We start from the raw sequence: 18,847 nt of genomic DNA on the forward strand, positions 1-18,847 counted from the left end.
TAATAAAAAAATAAATAAATCATTTGAGGCTTTTTCCATGAATTTTCCCCAATTGGTGTATTTGTGCATTCAGATTTTGGCCTGTCAGGGGTTGTTGTTGATTGTTTTTGAAAAATGTTCATTACTGTCTTTAGTAAACTAAATAAATTATCGTAGATTTGACTTTCTTGAAGTTAATACCTGTAAATGCAAAATGTTGTCAATATTGACATATTAATAAAGAAAATACCTTTATACACAAAGAATGGGGTCCATAAGAGTATTGCACAGTATTTTATAGTACTTTGGTTGACATTTCCTCCCTCCAATGTATTTTAAAGGTGTGTACACACAAAAAAATTCAATCAGAAATGTGAAGAGCACAAAACCGAAGGATTTATTTGAACAACACCTCTCTCTCTCAATATATGTATAGAGACACACACACACACATTAAAAAAAAAGCATTTATTTGGTTGTTTTTAAAATGAAGCATAATAGAAGAATACCCAAAATCATGTAAAATTTAAATACACTTTGTTAAATTCACCTAAACATATGGTAATATGTGGTAAAATAATTCAGGCTGAGTTTGCTCTTGAGACACAACACGGCAGTTAAATCATTAAGAAATAATCAATGCTTATTTGGTGAGACCTGACAGACGATTTAAGACTGACTGTATTCTAAAGTCCAGAGTTGCAGAGGCCATCTTCATGCTGGAGAGGAGGTCAGTTTTGGATGAAGGTTAAAGGTTCCCGCTGTCTACTCAACGTGTGGATGTAATGATGGAAAAAGCTGCGTTCTACGCATACGGGTACACAGTTTCACTCTCATAGCTCCTTCGTTTTTCTTGGTAACCGTCTCTGAATCTCCACTCATTCCTGCAAACCAACATCCATCACCTCTTGGTGAGGCGCAGCAGAGCCCCGGCGTCCAATAGGGGCACGTTTTACTGCGATGTGGAGGGGAAAAAAAAACAGAGTCTGTGATACAGAGTTGTCAAGGACACACTGGCATTTTCCTTCATCCTTTATCCTCCGTGAAGAGTGGAGATAAACACAATGTTGTCGTGGTCCTGTAGTTGGTACTCCAACTGTCCCTGAGGACCGGAAACAGTACAAAACACCTCAATATTCAAAACGCAACTGCAGAAATAAGTGTTTACAGATGCTAGCCTGGATACTGTTCCATGTTTCCACAAATAACGTTAAATATTTCCTGTCATTTAATCCAGTGTGGAATCGACAGATTCAAAGAACAGCATAGAAGATGTGAATGTTTTCTGTGGTTTTATTGCTGTAAGGTGCATCCTGGAGATGCGTGTTAAATAATAATAATAAAAAACAAAACTGCTACTGCACATCATCTGTCAGTCAACACAACTCCCAGTGCTCACCATCAGCTCCCAGTCTGCATCATTGATAAGCACCAGAATCCCAGGGCTCCTGTGAGGGGGGGGGGGAGAGATTTTCCCAAATGTCAGACTCCAAAGGCACAAACAACAGGAAATAAAAACTTTTTCCTCCAATAATAATATTACAAATTATCTTGGAATTATGAGACATAATTCTTTATTATTATTAATATCATTATTAAGTAAGTTGTGCAAATTGAACATTGATTTTTAACTTAAGGTAAGATGTAACACTTGTGAAACAATTTTACATGTCTGTGTGTGGTTATGGCCACAAAGTATGCAATTCACACACTCAGTACTACTATAATACTGCATAAAACAGCACATATTACTGTGAAAAACATTAGTGTTGCTGTAAATGTGTAAATTCATTATACCTCACTAATGGACCAATTGAGAAAAAAAAATAAATAAATTGGTCCTTTAAAAAAAGTCTACTTTATTAAAGAAAGTAGACTGATTAAAAGAGTGACTTTCTGATGGACAGACTGGTTTAATTTGGACAAAACTAAAATATTGTCACCTTCCTAAATAGTGGACAAAGTCAGTTTCCAAAACATGACTTCGTCCACTATTTTAGGAAGGTGACAATATGTAGAAAAAACAAAAGAAAAGTGAAAGAAATTTTTTTTTAATCTGAACAGTTTAGGACACCCTGCAGTAGTCTTAAGTGCTGTAGTGTTTGCACAACACACACACACACACACACACACACACACACACACACACACACACACACACCACACACACACCACACACACACACACACACACACACACACACACACACACATAAATAATGCATGTTTACCTTCTTAAAACACCAGTAAAAGACCTTTCAAATTTCAAACGCTCATTTTTATTTTTTATTTTTTTTACATTTGTATATTTTCACCAAGAAAGTAACAAACCATTTCAGATTAAGAGAAACCTGAGTTAACAAAATGACAACAAATAGGAGTTAATCAATAAATAATTAATTGGTAAGTCTTGTAAAACCTTGAAATAGATCACTCAAAAGAATTCAGTTTCATGGTAAAAAGTGTAGTGACATGATATGTTTAATATAGCAAGGCTCTCTTTATTCTAAATTATGACATTCAGATGATTTTCTTAATTTTGGAGCATGTGTGCTTTAAAAAACATGGTTGATCATTCACAGTATTTATAATACTCTGTAGGTAAAGAAAATGTTTAAAATACATAAAATATAGAATCAATCTACAGTAAAGCGTAGCTCAGACAAATGGAGACATCAAATCTGACATTTTGTTTCACATAAAACAGTAATAAATTAATAACATGTATGATAAGTATATATGTATCCGTACTGAGTATGAGTGTGTTCATGTTACCATATGTTTGATCATAAAGATGGAATAAAGACTGCTCATTGACATAAATATAACATACAAAACACAGTATCTAATAATATACACAGAATAATTATACTGCACATCACTGAAAGAAAGGTTTTCTGCCTTACAACAACAACAAACCAAAAAAAGGTTTAAAAGACTGCAGCAAGCACAAAAACAAAACTAACAAACAAATAAAACAAGCCATAAACTTGAAATTAATAAGGGCCTAAAAGCGCAGATGAAGCCTAAAAACAAATCTGCACTTTCACCATGTGGATAATTGGGAATAATAATGGGTGGGTGGGGGGTGGGCTCCTCGAGGGTGCGTGCATTTTAACAGATGTTCGTGAATTTCTCTGAACGTGAGCACTTCAGTTAACGCGGAGCAAGAGATAAGCGGAACAATCAATGTTGGAATCAGATGCAGACATTTCTTGCAGCGTTCAAAAGAGCTTCCGTCCACATGAAATGCAGCACGAGAGGAACGCCACTGCTCAAACGCGCATGTGAGTAGATGAGCATGTGCATAAAAAAAATGATAATGAGGAAAGAAGACTGAACTAAATACATGCACAGTTCCCTGTAAATCTTTCCTGAAAGATAATGAACCTTGATGACGGTTTACTCAGAAAACAGTGCGTACTGCAAACAAAGTGCACAAATGCATCTAATCTATAAGGTTTATAGGGAGCCCGGCGTTCTGTCCATTCACTGGTTAGGTGCTGCTATAAATAGTCGTGCACAAAGGCAGCTGTAAAAGTCAGCCAGTCTTATAAGGCTGCTGGGAGCGCTGGAGCCACACACCCCCAACACACAGGGAGAAAGAAAGAGGGAAAAAAAAAGGAAAGAAAAGAAAAAATTATTAGTTGTGCTGGTTTTAAAAAAATGTCGCGTTTAAATATTACAGGCACATGCGGGAAGTACAGCGCCCAGTTGCACGTGTAAACGTGCACGTCTTTATTTTTGCTCAACACTACATTCAAATAAATTCACATCTTGTGTACACTGGGATATGTTTAAAAAAACAGTGATGGCTGAAAGTACAGAAGGTCTTCCTAAGTGATGAAAAGCAGGTAAATTTGATGAGAAGGTTGAATTTCTACATGTACAGTGGCCACATTTCATTGGTTGACATTAAAAAAAAAACAAAAAAAAAGTTAAAATTCATACTAAAATTTGTAAAATGATGCCCTTTAAACTCAGAGTGCAAACAATCTCTAATTTATGTCATCAGTTAAATAAAAAAAAGCCAAATTAAGGGTGTGCATAAGTACATACCCCAATTTACAAAAACAAATGATCACTTTCCCCCCCAGCTTTCTTGGACAAGTCAGAAGATGGACACATGAACATTACTAAGTCACTGAAAATGTCTTGGACCCACAGTCCAATACGTTTATTAAATCTGTCTGCAATAGCAGTTCTCCAAAACTGAGTGAAGACAATGAGGGAAGCCACCGATACCGCTAAGAAAATGCTTGAAAACTGCATAGAGCGACTTTTGTCTTCTTAAATGCTGTATTTTGGTGCTCCTTAAATGTGCCATTTTTGGGCTCCTTTAAATGCAGCATAGGACAGCACAGTGGCTGAGTGGTTAGCACTGCTGCCTCACAGTGAGAAGGTCCTGGGATCACTGCCGACCTGGTCTTTTTCTGTGTGGAGTTTGCATGTTCTCCCGGTGTTTGCATGAGTTCCCTCCAGATGCTCCCACTTCCAAACACATACAGGTTCAGTGAAATGGAGACTAATTTGACTGGAGGTGGGAAGGTGTTCATTTGTCCATATGTAGAATTCTGATAGACTGACGTGCTGTCCAGCGTGTACCCCACCTCTCACCCACACATGATTAATGGCATAGGCTCCACCCACCCCATGACATTAGATTAACAAGGTATAGAAAAGGAATGCAAAAATGAGGCATGTTTTTTTGGGCTTGTCAAATGAGACGTTTTTGGGCTCCTTAAAAACGGAACATGTTTGGGCTCCTCAAACGCGACATATTTGGGCTCCTCAAAAATGAGACGCGCTTGGGCTCCTCAAAAATGAGACGCACTTGGGCTCCTCAAAAACATCATTTTTGGAGTCTTCAAAGGAGATGGTTTTGGGCTTCTTAAACAAAACATTTTTGGGCTCCTCAAATAAGACGTTCTTGGACTCCTCAAACACGAGACGTGTTTGGGCTCCTCAAAAGCATCATTTTTGGAGACTTCAAAGAAGATGGTTTGGGCTCCTCAAATGCGAGACGCGTTTGGGTTCCTCAAACAAGAAATTTTTGGACTCCTTAAAGGCCCCTTCACACAGAGTGTGAATATGTACAACTCAGGGCGACTCCCGTCGGTACAGATCATATGAGCGAACCACGCAAACATCACGCCAATGGGCAGGCATGCACAATGCCGCTGCAATGGTTGTGCATGCGGGAACACAGTGGCGAGCAGCTGCACGACGTGGTTACAATCACGCACCTGCTGTGAAAAAAAAAAAATTTACATGCCACCCACGGGAATTGAACCTGCACTTTCCAAAAGCTCTGGTTGCCATTCAGAAACTTTGCCACTGGGCTACCACCGCTGTCCTGTGAAAGGTGCAGGAAACTGCCTGATATCAGGAAGCACATGGACATATTTAAAAAAAACAAAAAAAAACACACACCATATAAAAACACTGCATTTATTGAATCCCTCTTATCAAGCGGACAATACAAATATGATCCATCTGTTCCTCTGTAGACGAATCATGGTCACAGATGTACAGTCGTGAAATGACATGAATGAGAAGCGGGGCACTCTCATCCATTCCACATCTACGGTCCAGAGTGTTCTGCGCGACATGCGTGTCTTGTGGGTGGCGCTCTGTAGGACAACCGCATCAAGGTGAACAGAGCTCACGTGGGTGACATGACAGATTGCCAGCTGCGTGTTATGATCTGACGGTCCATTTCAAAACCTGGGGAAGCCTGTCAATGTGCACACTGTGCGCGGGCTCGCTGCAGCCCATCGCCACAGTGTTTTAAGTTTTATTTATGTCCACATGAGGAAGTAAGCAGACACGCGTGCGTCCACAGAGGATAATTGTAGTCCATGTCCGTCCAAACATGGTATGTGTTCCCCAGCTGTCATGTCCAGATCCACAGATCTCCACAGTCCGTTCTGTCTGCGGCCACAACCCCCTGTCAGTTCAGCACACACACCAATGTGTCACTGTGTCTGTTTGCAAAGCCACATTCTGGGGGCACTTATACAATCCATCCAGTTCGACACATCCATTTCGACAGTCATTGTCTGCCTGACGGTTGTCGTGTTAACACTACCGAATGGCCACACATTTTGTAAGTGCCATGCGAGCGGTGTTAGATGTTTATGCGTGTTCACCTGGGAATTTGGCCGACACCTCCACGAGAGGTTCGATGGCTCTCACAGCGCACCCCTTGTCTTTCATGTGGCTGGTGTGCACAAATAGTTGTAGCAACAGGTGTATGAGGCATTGGAGGCAGCTACGATTTTACACGTTTTGCATACGATTCCTGCTTCATGCGCAATTCAAATTCGCACTATGTGTGAAGGGGCCCTAAATGAGACGTTATTGGGCTCCTCAAACGCGACACTTTTGGGCTCCTCAAACGCGACACTTTTGGGCTTCTCATACACGATGTTTTTGGGCTCCTTAAACAAGATTTTTTTTGGGCTCCTCAAACGAGACGATTTTGGTCTCCTTAAACGCGTTTGTGCACTCTGCTCTTTAACGTTTTTAACATTTTAAGTGGGTGTGTTTCGTCCCTTTTATATCATATTTTTCAAACATTCAATATGATATCCGGGATCTTTTAACATGCTGTTTTTAGGTCTGACAACACAATGTTTTTAGTCAAGTACATGCAGACTCACACAGTCTCTCCTTGCACAAAGAACTCGGGCCGCTCCTTCAGCAGGTTCTGTTGGATCCAGGCCAGCAGCTGCTTCATGTCCCCTAGAACACACACACACAAGGTTACAGGTCAGAGGTTATGGGTCAAGGTGCGTAGTTGAAGCCCCCTGGTCGATGTGACGCGACAGAAGCACCAGGCGGGACAAGACTACATGATTGCGTGTCTGCGTGCATGTTTATGTATGTATGAGGGTGTGTGTTGGTGTGTATGTGTGTGTCTGTCTGGGTTTGGGGGACAGCAGGGGACACTGGGGGCTGGGGAGACTGATGTCAATGACCAAGTGCGCCTGTATTCACCTTGGTGAAACAAAGGTTTGAATGTATAAATAAGAAAATAAGGGCTCGATATGGATAATCAGCACTGATAAAACATTGAAATATCTTCAACATAAGAAGCGAAACAAAACACATAATCAAATCAGCTTTGGTCCAAAATATCTACATCCATAAAAGATCAAAATGCAATTTTCAGAATGGCTGTCCATCCCCATTCTAGTCTTGAAATCTTCAAATTCAGGAAAACAAAAAAATTCAACAGCAAAATGTCATTTCATTTTCTTGAAGAGACGCACAATAAATAAAAAGCTTTTCCCCCATAGGTCTGAATATTAATGATGCTTGAATTTTCTATGCGTCTGACCTCTTGAACAATCAGATTGACCTTGTCTCAACAAAAGGTCGAGCCTCAGTCAGACAGAACGTCCATTACAAAGCCAATGACAGGTTTTAGGATAAATCTCCACTAAACATTGAACAATGAATATATTATTGTTATGGCCACATTAAAACAATAAGACTCAAAATGGGGTAAGAAAACAGGGACAGCGGTGTTTTAATTTGCACACAAACAAATCTACAAATATCTACAAGCAAATCTAAAATTCATTTGTAAGGACTATCTGTGATGTGATGAAAGCCGCTTACGCAGCAGCACGAGGACTGCGATAACGACAGGAGCCACGTCACACGCTGACATATACGCAGTCAGCACCAGCAGCATCAGCATCCGCAACTTCCCAAAAAGAACACCAGAGATGATGGAAGGAAATGAACAAAGTGAAAGAAAATAAACAGAAGAAGGATGGGGAGAAAAGAGAGGAAAAGCAGTAGCTGGAGCAGCTACAAGGATGACGGGGAGTCAACCCAAACTAATGTCATCAAGATTTTTCAAAGGTTTCACTTTTCATCTGGACTCCACTCAGGACGACGCAGGAGAAAGGAGCAACTTCAGGTTTTAGTTAATTCGGCACAACCTGACTGGCATCTAACCCTGTTTTAATTTTAAGGCACTGCACAAGGAACACTATTCAGTCTCGGTTATACAGATGAAGTATAAAAATGAAGTGAAAGAAGAAGCATCAAAGCAGGTCATTGCATTCTAATTTTTTGTTTACAATAACTCACTTTTCCTGTGTAAATCAACAAAATAAGGTTGCGTTAATGGCTAGATCACAACAAATATGTTAGACGGGTAACATGACCAGGAATCAAACCCATATCTATGTACTAGTAGCCCAACTCCTTATAATATACGTATGCATCTGGAAAGTACTCACAGCACTTCACTTTATGCACATTTTTTATGTTACAGCCTTATTCCAAAATGGATGAGTAATTTTTCCACTCAAAATCCTACATACAGTACCCCATAATGACAACATAAAAAAATGAATTTTTTTTTTTCAAACTTATAAAAAAAAAAAACAAACAAACAAAAAAAACCCTAAGAAATCATATCCATGTAAGTATTCAGACCCTTTGCCATGAAGCTCAAAACTGAGCTCAGGTGCATCCTGTTTCCACTGATCACCCTTGAGCCGTTTCTACAGCTTAACTGGAGTCCACCTGGGGTAAATTCAGTTGATTGGACATGATTTGCAAAAACACACACCTGTCTACATATAAGGTCCCACAGTTAACAGTGTATGTCAGAGCACAAACCAAGCATGAAGTCAAAGTCAAACAAGATTCTCTGCTCTGAGGGGCAAAGATCAATCTCTCTGGTGTGAATGCCAGGCATCATGTTTGGAGGAAACCAGGCACCATCCCTACAGCGAAGCCTGACTGTGGCAGCTTCATGCTGTGGGGATGTTTTTCAAAATATGTTAAAGGCTCAAATTCAAAATAAAACCCCTGATTTTCTGGATCATTATGCACCTGCTCACTAAATTTCCTCTCACAACTTTTCGATTTACATGCTGCTATGTGCCAAACATTCCTCAGTTACAAAATATACTCTGGGTCACCTCCAAAACAAAATCAATTATTTCCTGGAACATTATTCATCTGCTCCCTAAATTTCACTGCCTCAATTCATGATGACAAAGAGGTTATATTTACACACAAACGAAACAGAGTTTGCAGCTAGCTACACCAGCCAGTGACATCACCAGGCTAATGTTGGTGAAATGTCTTGCAAATCACTTCAGAGGTGTTATCGGGTTCCAAAAACAGTGGTTTCAGTTTTAGAAGTGTTTATTTCTATACTCCATGGGGAGGTGATGGTCTAGTGGTGAAAGCGTTGGGCTTGAGACCAGAGGATGCTCGATTCAAATCCCAGCATGACCGAAAAATCACTGAGGGCCCTTGGGAAAGGTCCTTGATCCCCTAGTTGCTCCCGGTGTGTAGTGAGTACCTTGTATGGCAGCACCCTTACAATGGGGTGAATGTGAGGCATTATTATAAAGCACTTTGAGCGCCTGATGCAGATGGAAAAGTGCTATATAAATGCAGTCCATTTTATTTATTTCTTGCTAGCTTTTACATGATATGTGACAAAAGTATATATTACACACAAACGAAACAGAGTTTGCAGCTAGCTAGACACTAGCTACTTAAATCACGGTGCTGCTCTACTCTGATTGGTTGTCACCCCCGCTTCTCAAAAAAAAAAAAAACGAAAGGAATGAAACAGAATGTGTCTTTTTAACCTCTTAAAATAGTGTCAAGGTTAGCCATCTTTGATCTTGTCCAAGGTCTGTGTCCCAAGAATGTTCCCTGTAAATATGAAGACTTCAGTAATAATAGGACTGGACTTATGCTGAGCACAGACAGATGGACGGATGGAGGGACAGACGCAAAGTCTTTGCCATACCCGATGGCCATATTTGATGGCCTCGGGTAATAAGAGTTTTCTGGAGGCACCTCTCTAGCCCCTGTGGTTCGACAAGTGACTGACTGTTAATGAGTTGATGTTTGTAGTGTGTATGTGTGCATGTGCAGTGCCTGAGTGCACGGTGTCTTGGTTAATTGCAGTGCTGAGGGGCAGCTCAGTTGTGTAATGATAGTGCTAGTTTTCTATGGTTTCAGGGTAACACACACAAAAAAGGACAAATACGCTGTCCTCCAACACACACACACACTGCACTGAATATTGACCTGCACCTCTACGGGGCAAAAAGGAGAACTCATCAGTCCAGCAGTCGTAACTCCTTCTTTGCGGTGACTCCTTCACTCGCTCTCCTGCCTTTGACTATTGGTATTTTTCTCCACCATTACCTCTTATTCTCTCTTTCAGGTTCTTGCCCATTTACTTTTTCATTAGTGTTCCCTCTCATAAAATCCAGTCTCCTCCCTTCAGCCTCTGGCCTTCTCCTTTTTCTTTTTTTTTTTATCATTTCCCACCTTTCCACATCCACTCACACAAGCAAACGTTAAAAGTTGCACACAGCAAATCTTTAACAATAAACAGGTCGGCCATAATTCAAGCTTTCATTGACTGGGGTTTAAAAAAAAAAAAAAAAAAAGAAAACAGGAAAACACGGATCAGGCGCTGCTGTATTCCTGTGGAAGGTTGTTGATACATAGTAAAAGCATCTGCAGCCTGAAATATAAAGACACGTGTGGACGCAAAGACAACATGGAAAATAAATGAAATAAGAAGCTGCTCAAGGAGGTGAGGGCCTGCAGTCCAGGTAGAGCGTGGGGGGCTGGGGGCATACAGCCAGGAGATGGAAAACGCTTTGCAGAGTCGTGATGCATCTTGGGGCAGCTGCGTTACGTGGGTGGAAAGGAGGTGTGATGGGATGGGATGGAAAAGGCGCCATTTTGACACCAATTCAAAACCAAATTTTCCTTTGTGTGCCTTATTTTTCACCCCCCTCTCCATATGATTATGATGGTCACATGGATGGGGGTGGCGGGAATCCATCTCTGTACTGATGAGAAAGGCAAAAATGAGGTTTGTGTAGCACTTGTGTGTTTGCGCGTGTGTGTGTGTGTGTGTGTGTTTGCGTGTCGAGGCCTGATAGAGAACGGGAACGGGGGTGGGGCCTTTCAGTCGAGGGTCATCAATCACAGGCTGGGGTCAAAGAGAAATACGAAGGATTCAGAAGCAATTATAACTGCCTCCCCGGCGCACACCCCCCGCGCGCACCCACCCGGTGTACTCTCTCTCACCCATGACGCTATGCGGGGTACAAGAAATCCTAAACAACCTTTTCACATTGAGATTAGCAAACGCACCCGAAAACCGTCCGATGAATCCGTCTTGTGTTGAGTTATTTCACACCGTATGTGGCTACGTTCAGGGTTTTCTAGCATCTTGGGGACACACGCGGACACCAGTCAGCTGGAGCAGCGAGGTCATATCTGGCTGACATTCCCTCTTCTGGTCAACTTTTGTCTTTTTGTTGTCGTGGTAACAGCGGCACCGTGGATGAACACCCTTTGTTTTGTAAAATGCCAAAGACACATATTCCTCTCTCTTCCCCTCACACATTTTTACAGTGAGGCAGCTGTTTTAACACCAAAGTTTAAGAAGAGCATGTAGACAAACTCTGTTTAAAATAAAACTGCCATGGTAAACATATGTTCCTTCTCCTGAAAATTTATTTTTGTTCCTTCTGGACTTGCCACAAACCTGCCTGTGAAAATGAGCATGGAGTGTAGCTCCTCACATGGTGTGCTACCAATGTGTGAAATTTCACTGAGATTCATAAAGCGGTTTAAGAGGAATTGCTCTTATGACATCAATATCACATTCTATGATGCATTATTTAAAAACAAAAGTCCAACTATCTCCCATTGAAGATGATGAACTACAATGATTCTCCTCCATGCACATCTCCACATGATGTGCTACCAATGTGTGAAGTTTAACTAAAATCCATATAGCGGTTTAGGAGGAGCTGCTTTGATAATGTCAATATCATACACTTTGATGCATTACTTAAAACACAAAATTCCAATTATCTACCCTTGAAGTTGAACTACCAATTATATTCCTTCATGCACAGCTTCACCTGATATGTTTATTAATGTGTCACGTTTTATTGAAAATGATTTTCTAAGAATTCTGCTTACAAGACTCCTGGACACAGAGAGGGAGTGATTCATATAAAACTCTGCAAATTTTTGTGTTCAGGGGTTCAGGCCAGTTTCAGCATTATATCTTGATGCACCAACATCACCTTCTTCACATGGTCGGGGAGTTAGCAAACGGCGTGTAGTCACAATCACATTATTGTTGTTAGTTCAGTGAAGTTGGAAAGATATTCAGATTTGACCTTTTGGAATCAATAACTTCAAAGCAAATCTCTCTTTTCACCTTCGTAATACAGACAACAACCTACAACTGACCAAATCCCCCGCCCCCAAACAAGTACAACCAGAGGGAGTTCATTGCTGTGTGACATGAGTTTGGTGGCACTACAAGCCATAGATATAGAGATATAAATAAAGAGTTACTGAGATTTTATTTAAGTTACAATAAAAAAATTTCGGAAATGATATAACAGTACATTTTTCCAATCTAAGTGCTGTAGTACAACCAGAGGTATTTCACTGGTGTGTGACGTGAGTTTGGTGGCACCACAAGCCATAAATGTGATGTTATTGAGTTTTTATCAAAGCATTTCCTTTTGCCGTGGTAATTTGTTGACTGTCCCTGAGCTCCGGTCTTGCAGCCAGCTGCATGTCAAGATCAATGTAATTCACAAAGAATGGAGGACATCTCATTTTGGGGAAAAAAAAACAGTTTTGGTCTGTTGTAGTTTGTATTGCAATGCTTGGAAAGAGGTGTCATTTGATTTTAATTTAACCTTTATTCAAACAGGTTAGTCTCATTGAAATCGAGACCTCTTTTGCAAGGGGGACCTGGACAATTATAAAGTTTCCAATTCACCTAACCTGCATGTCTTTAAATGTTGGAGGAAACCGGAGCACCCAGAGGAAACCCACGCAAAGACGGGGAGAACATGCAAACTCCACACAGAAGGCCACAGGTGGGAATCGAACCCATGACCTTCTTGCTGTGAGGCAACAGCGTTAACCACTAAGACACCGTGCTGCCACTGTGATTTAAAACGGCGATTCGCTTTGAAGTTATTGATTCCGGAATCGATCTTTCCAACTTTACTTGGCAGACAGCCGCAGCATTTGGAGGAACGATGTTTAATCAGTCACGCCCCGCAACAACACACGGAGGGTATTATTATTATTATTATTTTTCCTTGACATGAGGGACCGTAACTTCACTTTATAACCCGGCGAAGCTGGAGATATTAATGGTCCAGTCTACACCACAGAACCTCAGCATTGGCTGCCCGGCGAAAAACTGTCCAGTGTGAAACGGTGGACGATTCCCGTTTCTTTCCCGCAACAACAGACGAGTCCCGGTTAGCAACTTTAATCAGTAGAAACGTAAGTCACGACTGACATCTTTAAATGGCTTTGACGGAGATTGATGAATAAAGTGTGGATCCGCTGCTTATGAATCAGAAGCAGCGGATCCACAATCAACTTAGAGAAATGATCATTTTTTAGCTCCCCCCCCCCACCCGAAAACAACATAACAGCCAAATTGATTGCACTGTAATGGGCTGTTACTCTGTTATAACACTAGCAAGAACTAGGTTATTTGAATGGTTAGACAAGTAAAAACATGGTTCAAACATCTTTTCCAAAGTCAAATTCAAGCACTTTCAAGGTCCATTTTCAAGCTTTTCCAGCACCTTACAACTTTTTATCTCCTTAAAAGAGATGCTATTATACTAGAAACAACTAAATAAACAACTAAGTAATAAAATAACTATTCAGTCAGACAGCTATTTGTTGGGAAAGAATGCAGGATACAATTTCAAGTACTTTATTCAAAATTCAAGCACTTACCAACCTTGGCATCACAAGATTCAAATTCAAGCACCCATACGAACCTTGTCATTAATGCTACTAATTTCATCTGTGGATGTCAAACTTGTGTTTCAGAACTTTTGAACATTTTCAGTACAATCTATCAACACTGTAATAATACTGTTAACAGGAAGTTTCTTTCATCATAGTATTTATGAAATATGAGTTGATGAATAAAATATTATTTTATTATAAGCATAGCCAATACATTTGGCTATAATCTGTTGAATCAGTCTTTCCTTTGAGGAATTATTGGGAAAATACTGAGAAAGATGTTCCAATATCATTTTCAATTAAATATATTTAATCCAGTTGCAGTTGATAATTGGTAAATTCTGTCACTGTGCTGCAGCACTGTTTACTTACTTCAGTAAAGTCTCAGTCTTTATATATTGTATAACTGGCTTGATGCGAGCTTGGTGTTGGGTGCAATGTCAGCACCTTGACATTGTACCTAATGTTAGCCTGAGCCTTCATTGTGAGTATTGAGATTTATAATGTGCTTAATGATGCTTGTGGTGGGCTGAGGACCTGAGGCGAGGGGAGCACCTTAAACCAGTGATTCACATTTAATCATTCACGTGTCTCAAAAATTCACTTGTGTTACAAAACATGATGCAAAGCATGGAAACTTGCTAGCATCATGTAATGAGATGCTAATGGGCTACCGTTAACATGAGCAAACTGCCTCCTTTGCGAGCAACAGGATTTATAATGTGCTTCAAAAAAAAAAAAAAAACATACTTAGACTTACAATTTTGCTGAGAAAAATGTTACTACACATCTTCAGGTAATTTTGCACATTGCCAGAGACAATAAAAATCTACCTGGGTGTGGTTTTTGAGTTTTTCACCAGACAGACTACACAGATATGGACATTAGAGAATTATGGTATAAATGTCAGACAATGTAAGAAATCTGAGAGCGACAGGGTATACTCACAAGGGTCTGATTGGCTTGGTAGAGTCACATGATGTTCCTTCATGCCATCAAACAGCAGTTCCGCTCCTCCTCTGAGAGAAATGTAAAATGCATGATTAAAAATCTTCAAAGCTAATAAACACTTCCATAAGAAACATCTTTACAGGTTTAAAATGTAAAAGAATGTAAAACTTGTGCCAAATATCAATGTGGATCTGGTTGTATCCGCTGTGGCGACCCCGAACACAAAACGGGAACAGCCGAATGGACAACAACATTTGTTGTTGAAACAGTGGCTACTACAATGTATGAAAATCACATCAATTTAAACTATGAGCTACTTAAACAATCCACCCTGGCTTGACTGCTTTGACACCAGCTGGCATTGTGCCCAGATGTCTGACCGACAGAATATTTGAAAACTTTTGACACTTGTCTGTCAGGATGAAGACATGTTGTTTGTTTACGTATTAATGTACAATGAGTATGTACTGTTTTAAGTGGTAAGTGGAAATTTTATAATGGGCATTTTATGTACAGAAGAAGCGGTAAGACCTGCACAGTCCCTGAGGCCCATCTGGCTGGTGCTTATCTCACGTTAGTAGGGGTGTGACTACACATCACGTATTATGATAACTGTATCTTGGGGCCTGTAGAGAATCATATATTTTAAACAAGTATCATGTTACCATGAAAAGTAAACTGACTCATATAATATACAAAATATAAAAAGAGGAAACAGATAGCATCTTTGTTTCTTTAAACATTCACCGCAGGTACTTTGTACAAAATTATTGTGAACAGCCTTAGAATGATGTATCACGAAATATATCAAATCATAATAGGTGTGTTGTGTTATGTATCGTATCGGGGTGCAAGTGTAGTGAGCCATGCCTCCCAGGTAACATAATGTGAAGTGCATGAGAGTCTTCAACTTCCCCTGGATGGGACACCAGTCCACCAAAGATCTTTCTCCAAGCCACAGACAATACAGGGCACTACCTGTATCCTTGGACAATATACTTCCATCTTCCTTGTCCCAGTCCACCAGACTATAAATGAGTACTGGCCTTGGCTGGGGTGACTGACCTGATACCTGACCTGGGTAAGCTGAGAAAACTGACTGATTGTGCAGAAAGACTGGTGAGCAATGGATTTTCATATAAGAAAACAGATCAAACTCAGGCACAGGTCTACCTTGTGCCTTTTTTGGCACCCTCGAGCTGAAAATTCAATTCAGTTCAATTTGAATCAGAATCAGAATCAAATTTATTGCCAAGTAAGTTCTAACATACAAGGAATTTGATCTGGTGTCATTGGTGATAAACAACAATAAAAGAAAATACTTCTGTAAGAAGTAATAGGTGCATAAACAACAATAAAAAGAAAAAAAATAAAGTCCTTCTCTGTTCCACTCTACTATATATCTGTGACTAGAGATGCAACAAATGAAAGCTTCACTACGCAAAGTTTCTCCAATCACAGGCACAGAAAAATATAATTCTGTCAGCATTGTCAAGGATGTCTTGCATGGTCACTCAGTTTTTGAGAACTGCCTACTCCAAACAGATTTACCATACAGTCTTAAATAATGGATGCAAATTAAGCTCAACACATATTCTGTGACTTGAAAATGTTCATGTATTCATCCTGTGACTTGTCTAAGGAGAATTGGCTGTAAAAATAATGTGTATTTAAAATAATACATTTTTTTCAAAAATATTTATTTACAACAATAATACACAAGTGAGGCAGTAATAAACATCTCAATAACATTACCAAAGAAGGCCGCACAAATAAAAAAATAAAGTGCAATACAACAAAATAAAAAAAAAAATAAAAATAGTATTCCAATTGTTATACAAGGGGTTATGCATTTGTAGAAAGTTTGCTCAATATATCATAAATTGTTTATCTATTTGATTTAACACATTTTAGGGATTTTAGATACAGTTCAAATTCTATTAAAAACCTTTGAAGTGTGTGTGTGTGTGTGTGTGTGTGGGGGGGGGGGGGGGGGGTGATTTGAGTAGTCTTTGTGTATAAAGAATTTGGCTGGACAGAGGACTAAGTTGTAACACAGTTCAATGTCCTTATTTTGAAGAAGGGCTCCAAAGGTTACAGTGTCTCTTGAAATGAGGCTTGGGGTCATAATTTCACTTTGTATCCAGTCCTGCAAGTGTTTCCAAAACATTTGGGTTTTGATGTATTCAAAAAATATATGGTGTTGTTTCTATATTCATTTCACAAAGAGTACATTTATTGTCATCTATATTAAATCGTCTTAATAAATCTCTAATAATACATATTTTGCGTGCGTCCACTTGGTTAGCCAATGAAAATGTGCTGCATTAAATGGCTGTAATTTTTAAAAGGTTCATTTGGTATCTTTGTTAAAACCCTTTGTATTAAAGCTAACAGGCTACAAGCACATCTTGACTTGGTTTTACTCTAATACACATACATACATACATTGTCAACTTTACCGTCACAAAGATACCCAAATAGTGACACATAAACAATGATGCAGGATTACATTGTGTCGATTTGAGGTTTTATTTACGCTAAATAAGCTTTAAAACACTTACAAAACTACAATGTAACTCAAGCAACGCGCTATCGTAGCATAAATACAGATATGACACTAAAATATACACAATAAATCACCTTCAACGACTTTAAATTCGCTTACCCGAACTCCAGATGGATCACTGTGGGCGCCGCCATATTGCCGGAACAAACAGGAAGCAGTCGACAGAGAAACAGGAAGTGATCGCTTTACCGCAAACGGTTTTATTTTCTGATTTGATTTGATTTATGTTGGCAACAACAGTTACATTTACCTAAAACACCTAAAACATTAAATGTCCGATGATAAACACAAAAACGCAAATTACGTATTTCCATAGTGTTCCTCAGAAACAGGAAAAAAGCAAAACATTAGGCACAACAGAAAAAAAAAATACATGTAACTATAATACTTTAATAATAACCTTAAACAGGTCAACCAGAAAGTGTTTGAAAATGTATAAATGAAAAAAAAAAAGATGTATAAAAATAACTTACAACAATATACTAAAGTTTAACAAAATAATACTTAGAGTAAATAAACTAATTTTGGTTAAAAAAGAAAGAGAAAAAAGAAAAGAAAGAATCATACTGCATAAAATTTTAATAGAAACGAGTAGATCATTCCATAAGTGGTGTTTAGATATAGGTTAAATTAGTTTTGATCCTACTGCTACTACGAATAATAATAGTTACTTTAGCCCATTATGTTTTCTCTTTCCCCCAAATTCTACTCAGAATAATAACAAAGTGAATAAAAGTTTTTTGTTGTTTTGTTGTTTTGTTTTTTTTTTTAGTTTTTTGCAAATTTATATTAAAAAAAAAGTGCATTGCCCGTGGGGATCCACTGGCTCTAGATTAGGTAGTGTTTATAAAATAAGTGACATTTTTCAAGGGTGGTAATAAATTATGCAAAGTTTCTATAATGAGTTGGAATGGCATGTGAGTCCAGAATGTTTTTAGAACCTTAGACCTCAGCAGTTTTTAGAAGAAGAACTCAAACCTTTTATTTCTGTTAATTACATAATTTGCAAACGTTAATTTACTGTCTTAAAGTATTTATAAATTGTTAGGGTTCTTGTTATCATGTACACACTATTATTATTATTATTATTATTACATTTTGTCATTTGATTTTTAAATGGACCACAATTGAGGCTTTTCAGGTTTCAAATCCCTCAAAACGTCGGAGAGTTCGCCGCGCTGCGAGATCTCAGTAACATTGAGACTTAACATCACAACATAAAACTATTTTTATATTGTGCCTAAAACTCTTTTGAATATATTCTCTGGGTTTTTAGACGTTGTTATTGTATTTGTTTTATGTAAACATGCGAGAATCACAGTCTGTCTCTCTGTTATTTTCAATGGGAGCTGCTGAGCTCCGCTCGCTTCCTGTTCATGTCGTTCTGGGGGAAAGTGAAGTTTGCTCTTTAACGTCTTGATTATTGTTCTTTGCAACACTGTTTGTCCTTTTTGTTCCAGACTAATATATATATATATATAATATATATATATATGAAATTCGGTTTGCGCTTATTAAA

At 39.0% G+C, this 18,847-nt stretch overlaps 1 protein-coding gene across 1 annotated transcript; it reads right to left on the reverse strand.

Annotated features, from left to right (window-relative positions):
- Positions 1–436: 436 nt before the first annotated feature.
- On the reverse strand, positions 437–17,504 carry urm1 (ubiquitin related modifier 1). The gene is made up of 5 exons (XM_034192454.1): positions 17,428–17,504; positions 14,757–14,827; positions 6,644–6,725; positions 1,379–1,427; positions 437–1,081 (listed from the first exon to the last, which is right to left on the reverse strand). The coding sequence occupies exons 1-5, from the start codon at positions 17,460–17,462 to the stop codon at positions 1,013–1,015; spliced, it is 306 nt and encodes a 101-aa protein (XP_034048345.1). The 5' UTR covers positions 17,463–17,504; the 3' UTR covers positions 437–1,012.
- Between the last annotated feature and the right edge of the window lie 1,343 nt (positions 17,505–18,847).

Source organism: Thalassophryne amazonica, chromosome 17, assembly GCF_902500255.1.
Source record: "Thalassophryne amazonica chromosome 17, fThaAma1.1, whole genome shotgun sequence".
NCBI classification, from domain to species: domain Eukaryota; kingdom Metazoa; phylum Chordata; class Actinopteri; order Batrachoidiformes; family Batrachoididae; genus Thalassophryne; species Thalassophryne amazonica.

Excerpts from the sequence above, each read along its gene's own strand:
- urm1 (XM_034192454.1), bottom strand. The coding sequence starts at position 17,462 with ATGGCGGCGCCCACAGTGATCCATCTGGAGTTCGG. Across the intron at positions 14,828-17,427 it reads GTGATCCATCTGGAGTTCGG|AGGAGGAGCGGAACTGCTGT; the intron begins GTAAGCGAATTT and ends CATTTCTCTCAG. Across the intron at positions 1,082-1,378 it reads ATGCAGACTGGGAGCTGATG|GGACAGTTGGAGTACCAACT; the intron begins GTGAGCACTGGG and ends TCCGGTCCTCAG.